Source organism: Gasterosteus aculeatus, chromosome 1 (assembly GCF_964276395.1).
Source record: "Gasterosteus aculeatus chromosome 1, fGasAcu3.hap1.1, whole genome shotgun sequence".
Taxonomy (NCBI): domain Eukaryota; kingdom Metazoa; phylum Chordata; class Actinopteri; order Perciformes; family Gasterosteidae; genus Gasterosteus; species Gasterosteus aculeatus.
Genome location: NC_135688.1, coordinates 12,877,115 through 12,887,931, shown reverse-complemented (window position 1 = coordinate 12,887,931; position 10,817 = coordinate 12,877,115). Strand labels below are relative to the sequence as shown.

Here is a 10,817-nt window from a genome sequence, read left to right as displayed (position 1 = left end):
ATGACGTCATCTGGTGGACTCAGTTGTCCGTTTTTGTGGCCACCGCGGCATGAAAACAATCAAAAAGATCCAGGTTTAAGAAGGTATGCATGGTATGCAAGCACGTGCTCTTTGGTCACCTAAATGTGCTCTAATTTACACGGAAGAATAAAAATACATGCAACCTCAAATCAGTTAGCTACTTATATGAATTCAAAACTGTTTTGATGAAACTGTCTGTACTGTTTGAACTGACTATTGAAAACTTCAGAGAGGAAGACAATTGTAGGGTTGCATCACTTTAGCCTGTTATTACACCTAAAAATGCCATATTTCCAATTAAAGTGGTGGAAAGAATACATGAAATGTGGTCATACAGTCTGATGAGTACATCTCGATCCCTTTTTTGAACATGTGTGGTAGCCGCAAAACAAGTGTCTAAGAGGGCTGTGTTCCCTGTGAAGGGAAGGGTTCTGGATGCACTTCATGGTAAGGATATACCCAAAGAGTACAAAGAAAGGCCCTCTGTCCTCTTCTGGATCTTTTAAGTTCTGGCCCGGGCTCTTGTCCACGAGTTAACTGGATACGTTGCAAACCGAAAACCATCTCTACAAACAAGTCTTTATGTAGCAGGAAGGATTGATTGTATCAAACAGGCTGCATATTGTCTTCGTGTGTAACTGATATAGAAAAGCTGGAAGGCCAGTGTGGCTTTAAAAATACTTCCCATCCGAAAAATGCTCTCAAATTCATTGGGTTGATAAGTCACAAAATCAGCTTTTTGAGCTCATATGTGCCTGAAGAATTTGTCCTCTTACTTCACTTCTGTGAAGGCTCAGTTTAATACATTGTACAAGAAACAGTTTGTAGCGCTTAAAAGGAATCTTTTCGTGGAAATAGAATATGATAGAATATATTTGAAATGAAAGGATCTGTTTGTTTGCATTGCTTTATAATCACCTGCAAATAGAAAGTGTGTTACCTTCGAATTAGCAAGTCCTCCAAATGTAGAAGAGACAAACAAACCCAAACCTAACTCAATTTTGCACTGATGCCTCTATGTGACATGTTGGTGGATGCGCATAAAACCCTAGCAAATAGAACACCTTGAATGTTCAATATCTGAAGCCTTGCGTGTATATATGAGCACTAATGGAGGCAGTGATACGTGAGGAAGGGTTTTTCAATTGGATAATGAGTGGGTGGCTGAGAGGCAGCAAAGGAAGAGAAACGCACTGTAATTACATGAGCTTTTCCCCCAATTGGGACCCAAGATCATAGTGATCTAAAGGCACCCAACCGCTTGTTAACCACTTTCAAACCGTCTAACATTTTAATTGTCCGACAGAACTGAGGTCAAAACGTTGTTGTGATCCTCTCTTCTACCCCCCCTGCAACCTTTGCTGCAGTACAACATGTTTTCCTCTTTCACGCGATACCACCAACACGGTTAGCAGCAGCCGCGTATGCAAAGTCACAGGATTGATGGTCTTTTGTTTTGCTGTAAAACACTGTCCTCATCATGGTGATAGTGGTTAGGCTTGTAATAAAGTGCTTTGTGGTATTGAAATGCAGACATATGAAATGTCTTCTTAGAGCTCATAATGTTTATGACGCCGGACAATATGACCACCTTGACCCTTGTCTCACGCAACGTCTCGGCAAGAGGACAATGACACAGAGCTCCTTCCTTCACGTATTAGGTGTGGCCTTTCAGTGCAGGAGTTATGCGGCTTTGCGCCCTGTGTTTACAGGATTAAATCAGCTTCATGCGCGAGACGAGAGGTCACTAAGCGAGAGGCGCGGAGCAGCTAATAGTCAGGCGTAGTTGAGAAAGAGACGACCGGTGAGGAAAGCGGGATTGTTTTGTTATGGACTCAGCAGTTTTGTTTCCACTGGCTTCATTAGACTCTTTGGTTTGGTGAAAAGGCCAAACTCTGAGTGGAAATTGTCAAATCAGTGGTATTTTAAAAATATTGTGTGCATGGATAACTCACTAAATAGCATTGAATATGGAAAATAAATTACGTTTTGTAGCACTGTGTGTGGAGGCAACGCAACGAGGAACACACTTGAAAACGCACTGTATTAAAACTTCTTTTATTTTTTAGTTTGTCAAAGGTCAATTTAACATTATGACTTTCATCCACCGGCTACTTAGGCAAAGAATACGCTTCATTAATCATTACTCATTTCCATGCTACTCTTGAAAACTAAGAGGAAAATACGTAACTTAAATACCACTTTATTGCAACTCAGTGCGAGTGTACAAGGCCCATATGTTTCTTGCATTGTAGTGATAATTCACTGCATCCTGATATTGTCCAAAGTACATGTTTACAAAAAGCATAACAGCGTTTAAGATGTAAGGTGAAATAGTTTAAGCTCCTCTCCTTATTTAGTCAATTTCTACCATGAAAATAAAAAGATAATTTGGCTTTAAGTAGCTATAGCATTTCCCTGTCAGTATCAAACTTCAATTTTCTGTCCTACTGTTCATATTAGCCCATTATATATAAATACTTTATTACCAAAACCAACCATTTGTTATCTTAAATCTATTAAAAAATATATTCTTGCACATATATGTGACACATATGTAACACATATGTGATGGCGGTTTAACTAGCACTGGGAGAAATAGCAACAACATAATGTAAAAACAGTCAATCAGTCTAGAATTCAACTTTTTATTTTGTTTTTTTTCAGTGAAAGTACAGATTTTTGATACAAAAATGTATCAAACGGTAAAAGTACTGAATAAGCAGCTTAATTGCCCTCGTCAGTGTTATATTAATGTCAATGACTATACTGATATATTAACGAATAAAATAGTGTTGGTTGAGATAGGGCTATTTCATATGTAGTTTAATCTGTTATAAAAAATAAAAAAAACATTTTCCTCACAAATGTCAATGTCAAATGTCAAATGTCTTCCTCAATATTGTGCATGACTTGAGTGAGTGTGCAAAGATACCTTCTTGTACCACATGGCTTATTGCTATTTAGATGTTGTTACATGTTAAAATGAAGAAAAAAAAAGAAAAACCTTCACTGTATGAAAACAAGAATGTAATAAACAGAGTTTAATACTTTATCTTATGCATATTATATCTTGTCTGTTTAATATTTGTTTTGATCCTTTTTTTGTCATAAATAAGGGTAATTCTTTTGCATTTTGTCCCGATGCTTTTAATGATTAATGATTTATCTGCCTTGTTGCTGAATATGCAAATAAACTTATCTTGCCTTAGAAATAGCCGTCCCTTATTTCACTATTTGAGGGTATAAATACCCACAGTGTGATTTCTAGGACACTATGTTATAGCATAAATTTGAGTATAACTGTAACTTAATTACGATATAATGTAAATAAAGAAAGCTTTTTAATGTAATTCCTCTTCATATTCCTCACCACTTTCTTTCACAAGCAAGTCTCAGCTGTCAAAACAAGCCTTGAGGGTCTAGTATTTCACCAGCAATTGGACGCGCACACTGTGTGGTCCTGTGCCGTCGCTCCCACCAGAGGTCTTTGTCTGGCACCTGTGGATGAGGAGGGCAAGGTGTGCGAGGATCCACTCCCGTGGCAGCACCAGGCTCACACCCCGGTCCCGTTGGCCCAGGCAGGGAAGGATTCCAGGTCAAACATGGCCTTTCCCCAGCTATTGATGGCCAGTGTGATACAAAGGATGCCAATGATGTTCATGACTATTCCTGTCCTGGCCTGATGGAGAAGAAGAGCAACAGTTCAGACATCTTTTGAGAAAATAAGCTTGTTAACGCTTATTCACTTTCTTTCTGAGTTAGATTAGATCGACACCATCCTTGTGTAATTCCATTAAATAGGAAGGTATACAGCCAGAAGCTGGTTAGCTTAGCTTAGCATAAAGAGAACCTGGACATCAGAACCACACTACTAAACACGCTATATGTATATATATATATATATATATATGTCTTTTTTAGGGGGTTATTTGCCAAACTATATTTTCCCAATGACAAGTGAAACAAGTCAAATTTTCCTGCTGCATCTTCACATTTACCACTAGCAGATAAACGTGTGTCGAGACAAAATCAACAATCAATTGCAAACTGACATTATGATATGATTTCAGCTTGAGGAAACAAATGTTCGCATCCAGGTGTTTATGACGCACGGCAACGCAGACTGAGCAAACGGTCCGGCGCCCACATTTCACACCTTGAGAAGACTTTTTGGCAGTAAAGCCAAAAGGCGTTTTTATCAAAATGATATCCTTACATTTGCCACAGTCCCCCTAAACTGACAACTTTGCATGTTCAAGATCTCATTTAGTGAACCAACACAACAAACCGCTGCCATACTCACCATGTCAGCAACCTTGAGGTATCCATAAGAGAAGACTATAGCATTCGGGGGCGTAGCAACAGGCAGCATGAAGGCAAAAGAGGCACTCAGGGTACAAGGCACCATGACGTACAGAGGGTTGATTCCAATAGACTGAGACTGCAATAATCACACAGAACGACAGGGATGAAAAGAGCCGTCATCACAAAATCCTCCATTCAGCTATCTTTCTGCAACCGCGAACACTGACTTATAATTCAGAGGTAAATGTGTGCAATTCTGTGCAGAGTGAGAACTCTCATGCGGTGGGTGTAATTAGGATGTCATTCCTGCGAGCTCGGAGCTGAGTCGTGATATCTAGACTAGAGGCGCTCTACGTGTGCAACGATAATGAAGCACAACGAAGATGCAGCAAACATCACTTTGTGTAATTTGCTTCTGAATTACATTTGCTGCGGCACAGTAGCCTAAACGTGCACAGTCAATTCTGGCATTCAAAATAAGGAAAAGGTGAAAAAAAAAACCGTATAGTTAGTCTTCTAAGAAATACAGGCTGTATATCAGGTAACAACAATGACAGCACATTGTCGCGTCTGAAAGCTTTTGATCGAATCAAATTAGCCTGACGGGATGACACATGAAGTGACATTACACAAGCCATGATTACCAGAAAGTGTCATCTCCTCACTTTTTCTATCTCTGCTATCACACAGGAGTTGGACGCCCCCCCGTCTGCCCTACTGGGCTTCGCCCTCAACAAAGATCTATCTTAATACCCCAGCTTGGCAGCGGCTTTGGTAACCCAGCCACGGCGTTCTCTCGAGTGTTGGACTAGCGGTGCACAGTGATGCCATTCTTCAGCAGCAGCGGGGCGGGCCCTGCTACAAGCCACTGGGCTGCATTGGTGTGTTTGGCAGGCTCATTAATAGGAGGAGGGGCCTGGGGAAGGGGACCAAACACATTCAGCCAGAATGACCAACTCGATGGGTGACCAAATGAGGAAAGAAATAGGCCGAAACGGCTCAGAGTGGGAGTCGCTTCAATGCAGGTCTCCAAATGAGGAAATCGTTTCAAAAGAAATTAACACGTAGCATTTCACATAATTGAGCCAGTGTGTTCAAACGTAACAAACTCTCTCCTGCAGAGTGAGACCCTGAAAGCCTCTGCTTTAAAAAGCAAACAAACAACATCCCACCGTCTTCCTGAGAACGTACCATTGAGGCTAAGACAGGTAGGAAGAGCGTAGCAGTGGCCACATTACTGGTGCACTCAGTGAAGGTAGCAATCAGCAGGCATAAGATGATAGCAATTGCCCAGGGAGGGATGCTTTGCAAGGGAGTCATTTGATCTCCTATCCACTTTGAGAGTCCTGATTCCTAAAGAGAGAAAAATATAAAAACATGAGCATATTTCTGGGAAAGTACATGTTTCATATACATCTGGGTCGACATTTGCTAATTTACCGTCATTAAACTCTGTTTCGGGTTGGCTCTTCTTGTAGAGCATCCTTTGAAATATTATTCAGGGCTATTTGTGGCAGAAATGAGTCTAACCAAAGCAAAACAATCCAGGAACATTTGATCTAGCACCAGTAAGATGTTAGCATAGCTTTGACCTAAAACAGCATTAGGAGGCTACAACATAAATAATGAGGCTTATTTGGATAGTAATGGAAACAGGCTGGATTACATGCTGCATCGTTCCCTGTGAATCCCTTACGTATAGGAAGGCCATAGGGATCAAAGGTGGGAATCGACAACAAATTCAGAGAGGCTTTTACATTATGTCAATTCTTTGATAACTCGAAAATAAGCCCACACTTACTTCACTGCCCTTGGCCAGAGCAAAACCTCCGCCCAGAAGAAGCACGATGCCCCACGGTAGCTTCTTTTGTGCAACTTTCCAGGTGAGCAGAGGTGGAGTTGGGCCAACAGTTTGATGGGGTACTTAAAAAAAGAAAAAAATCAATATCAAATTCAAGACTTTGATATAGCTGCATAATACTAAATATATCCAGAAAGATGGCTCACCTGTGTCAAAACTGTGAGTCCTCCACGAGCAGAATCGTGGCGGTTTAGAGGGAAGGATAAAGAGAAGGGCGGCAATGAAGATTGCCACTGTGGCATCTGTCACATACCTAAGAAGTGTTGAGAGAATAAACAATCTTAGAAAGTGTCTTTAAAGCAAACAATACAAAAGTCCTAAACTAGATTGACGAATGAGTTTGTTATCATTAAATACAAACTCTGCTTTGGAGTTGAAGATATGTGACGCCCAGCCGTCGACAAAGCCCGGCTCCCGCGTGAACCACATCACCACGAGCAGAACGAAGACGCCGAGGACGCTGATCTCTCCGAAGGACATGGGCCCCAGCCGGCGGTGCTCTTCGCGGATCACATTATAGGCAGCGATGTCCTTCTCTGTCTTCACGGCCCCACAGCCCCACGTCTTCTTGAAGCTAGAGGGATCGCAAAGAAAACCGTCACAATCAATCACGCTCCTTACGCAGGAAGACTTTTTTGATGTTGAAGTCCGTGTCACTGTAATTAGGCTTTGACCGTCACCAAACCCACTTGAATCCCATGAAGACAAACTGCAGCCAGAGCCAGGCCAGGGTGAGCATGAGGATCATGTTAGGGAAGGCAAAGCCAAACCAGGAGGCAAAGTTAATCACATCCCCGTTTTCAGGAAACAGCCTAAAACAAAAACAGTTTTATTTTAATAGAACATTTGATAGAACACTAATAGAAAACTGACTAAAAAAAGCTTTAAAAGAAAAGCACTCACTGGTTCATCTGGCCCTTGAGCACCAGATTGGGACCCGTTCCTGTCAGTGTGGCGGTGCCTCCGATGCTGGCAGCGTAACAAATACACAGGGTCATCCCTTTACACATTTTCCGCTTTTCTGCTGCCTCTTTTTGCATAGCTGCCTCAACTGTCTCATCCAAGAAAGTCACCACCAGTGGGCCTTCAAAGAAAGGGTCACTTATGAAAAGAGCGACAAATGAACTTGTTTTACAAGTGGTGCGGTGGGCAATCGGAACGCATGGCTTACCTTGGCCCTCACTCGGTTTCTCTGTCTGTGGAGGCTGTTTACCGTCGGCCTCCGGGGTCTGGACCTGCTCCGCGGAGCTGAGGATCTGAGGTATCTCTTCCTCACTGGTGTTGAGCTGCTGCAGCACCGCTTGGACAATGGGCACCATCATGGCTGTGGTAGCTGTGTTACTGATCCACATGGACAAGAAGGCCGTCACACCCATGAAGCCCAACATCAAACTGCCCGGGAAGATGAAAAACAAAACAAGGCAAAAAATATTGACACCTTTCGTGGCCTTGGAACGGAAGAGGTCTCCCAGGCGGCTTTACAACGATCAACAATAAAGAGTAGAATAACTTTATGATGCCCATAACCAACCTGAACATAGTTTCCTTATTGACTGTATATGAGGTCCTTTCATTTGATTGTTGATTAGATATGCTTTGGAAATGTCGTGAGAGCATTTGAGCTACTCACAGCGCTGGTCGCACACCAACCAGGAGCAGCACCCGCAAGGCGATGCGCTTGTGCAGATTCCAGTGCTCCACAGCTACTGCGACCAACAGTCCCCCCACAAACAACATGTTGGTGTCTTTCAGGTACTGCATACACACCTGGGTCAAACCGACGGGAGAGGCGCATGAAAAGAAAACCCATCCCCACGGAGACTGGTTTGACACCCTGCTGCAGTTATTTTCACTCACATCTTTGGATTGCATGATGCCGAACGCCGGGAAAAGGATGGCCGGGAGCAGAGCTGTCACGGCCAGTGGTAGGACCTCTGTGCACCAGTACACCGCCATCAGGATTATCACATAGGCACATTTGGCTTCCTGCGTAAAGGACATGTGATGACATCGCCGGAAAATGCACAAACACAAAGAGTTGTAAAGTCCAAAAAAAGCGTCAGGGGTCAGCGAGTGTTACATCAGTTTTAATGGGACGTTGTTGTGTCTCAAAGGTCAAAGATAATTCTCTTTTTTTCCAGTGTTTCTGTTCACCTACATGTGAACTTCCGAGGCAAACACTCTTTCGGTTATTAGAACAAGTCATATTCATCGTTTTATGTTTCAATGTTCTGCAGTATCATTACGACAGCTCAGATAATGCATTTTCAGTTCTTGCCCCCCTCCCCATCACAACGCATGTCCCCGCAACGTGGACAGATCACACTGTGTGTTCCCACGCTGCACATGAACCCTTCATGATAACAGCAAAGAGTTAAAATAACAAGACTTCACAGTGCCCCTGCCCCGGGCAACACCGGACAGTTCTCATGCAATTTGCCTCCAAGTGCAAGTGCATCAACAGGTGCAAAGAGAGAGAGAGAGAGAGAGAGAGAGAGAGAGAGAGAGAGAGAGAGAGACTGCGAATCTGATTCAGTCATTGAAACTGAATCTGCAGGAGGGGAAGTTTTCGGATGAATTTACTTGTTTTAAAACGGCGTGCACGCGCAGCGGAACGTCTCCTTAATTGCGCTAAATTAAAAGGGAGCGGATTGGAGTAGCCGGGTGCTTTTGCCAAGTGTTATACAACACTGCCATTATTTGGTGAAAGGATCCCCGGGAGTTGTCGCGTTTATCCACTTTTTTTTGGACAATTTATCAAACGTTAAACATTTAACCGCATTGCGTTACATACCGATGTGCCGATCACTAGAGGCAGTGGAAGGAGGAGGAACGGCGCGGAGAAGAGGATGAGCTCATTCTTAACGGAGCGCAGATATTTGAAGAATGCCATCCTGCGGGAACACGGAGAAAAGGAGGCTTTCGCACCATGGATCGCGCTTTTGACTAGTGGACGAGAGGAGGAGGGAGACGGGGCAGAGGGGTAGTGCAACAGTGCATGAAGGAAAGAGCGAGGGAGGGAGGGAGGGAGAGGCAGGGAAGGAGGGAGGGAGGGAGAGGTGGACAAAGGACCTCTGACTGATTGGCTATTCTACCAATGAACACAAAATAATCAGCATCAACTGTTGATAAAATAGTCCCAGAACCCGAGGTTCCTTCATACCGACAGGTGCTGTCTTATATCATCGTGGGGATCGGATCATGTGCGAAGTGAAAAGCCGTCGTGGCGGATAAAGAGCCTCTGCGGGCACCAATTGTGTTGGTTTCTGATTCATGTTTGAATGGGGGGGGGGTATTTGATTCATTGCTTGGAAGATGTACAGTACCAGTCAATAGTTTGGACACACCTTGTCATTCCCAGACTTCTGACTGGTGTTGTTTCAAATACTGGCATGATGCAAGTAAGGCTTAAACATATAGCCAGGTCTATGTATACACGTTCCATTATGTAACCTAAACACACAAGACACACACGAGTACTCGTGTATTCCAACTGTTTCTGCGAGATAAGCTGACGGTCTCCTCAGCATGTTGTTGCCTCGGCGCTCAGAGCCCCCACCTTAAAAATGTGTTGCAACCAAGGAGCTGTCAAACCAAGTGACTTGTATACTGTGCACTAAATTAAGTAAAAACAGGTTCTTCTGTGTGTTTCTGTTGACCTGAATACATCAGCACATCTACTCTTCACGAGAAAAGAAAAACTGTCTGTTTCTCCCACAACACATAAACATATCACGGTGAATTTGTTCTTTTCTATCAGACTTAACATCAGGCTACTAACCTGCGAAAGAGTGAAAGTCACACTAACGTGAAAGTTACACTCATGTGAAAGTCACACTAGTAAATAATGTGAAGTTGAACTATTTTGGGGATGTTTGCAAAATGCACCACTTCTGCAGAAATATCATCCGGCTGGTGAGATTGACTTTTTTTGTGTGTATCGATCAAATAATGGAAACTTTTATCAGATACTTACAGAGTACATTTCTAGCCAAATGACTTGAATGATCAGACAGGCGATGATTTGCGAGATTTGTGTGCATTTGGTAAAATCATGTTCTGCCACATAATGTATTTCCCCCTCATGATGCCAAAGGAAAGACTGACTTTCTCAAATGTATTGAAATGACCTATAAATGAATGATTGCTTTATCAGCAACTCTGTATTTCAACATTAGAGTCATGTGGATTTCTGTATTTCCGTCTTGGTCGGTTTTTCATTTCTTGGCAAGAGATGCATCGTTCTCTTTGGTCAACATTCCGGTATTTACTAGCCCCCCGACAGAAAGGATTCTTGTTTTTGTGGTGCTGCTTAACTAATAGCTTGAAGGCTTTCTGGTAGAAAGAAGAAAAATCTTGCCACTTGTGCCACCTCAGATTGCCATTTCAGAATTTTATTCTGATCTTTTTGGCAGGTCAAATTGGTCATGTACGTAAGAATACCAGCACAAATGTATTATATGTATACATATATATATTTTAGGGTTTTCTAAATGTTTTTGTGTCACCAATTCAATTTGTATGAAGAAGTAAGGAATAGCTAGATATGTTCTGAGATAAAGTGACATCTGACTGCACCATCCCAACCAAAAAACAATGGCCGCTTTGATTTTGATTGAAATCTGTC

The 10,817-nt window shown here is 42.6% G+C and overlaps 1 protein-coding gene across 3 annotated transcripts; it reads right to left on the bottom strand.

The window, feature by feature from the left end:
• Positions 1 to 2,655: 2,655 nt before the first annotated feature.
• slc13a5b (solute carrier family 13 member 5b) lies at positions 2,656 to 9,171 on the bottom strand. Of its 3 annotated transcripts, XM_078101757.1 has the most exons (12): positions 8,985 to 9,168; positions 8,048 to 8,176; positions 7,821 to 7,957; positions 7,362 to 7,582; positions 7,094 to 7,274; positions 6,880 to 7,002; positions 6,552 to 6,764; positions 6,337 to 6,443; positions 6,131 to 6,252; positions 5,521 to 5,682; positions 4,328 to 4,465; positions 2,656 to 3,703 (listed from the first exon to the last, which is right to left on the bottom strand). In XM_078101757.1, the coding sequence occupies exons 1-12, from the start codon at positions 9,081 to 9,083 to the stop codon at positions 3,578 to 3,580; spliced, it is 1,758 nt and encodes a 585-aa protein (XP_077957883.1). In that variant the 5' UTR covers positions 9,084 to 9,168; the 3' UTR covers positions 2,656 to 3,577. The 3 variants fall into 3 exon arrangements, with proteins under 3 accessions (XP_077957883.1, XP_077956980.1, XP_040046225.2); XM_078100854.1 differs by having other exon boundaries at positions 7,821 to 8,176; positions 8,985 to 9,171; XM_040190291.2 differs by having other exon boundaries at positions 7,094 to 7,582; positions 8,985 to 9,171.
• Between the last annotated feature and the right edge of the window lie 1,646 nt (positions 9,172 to 10,817).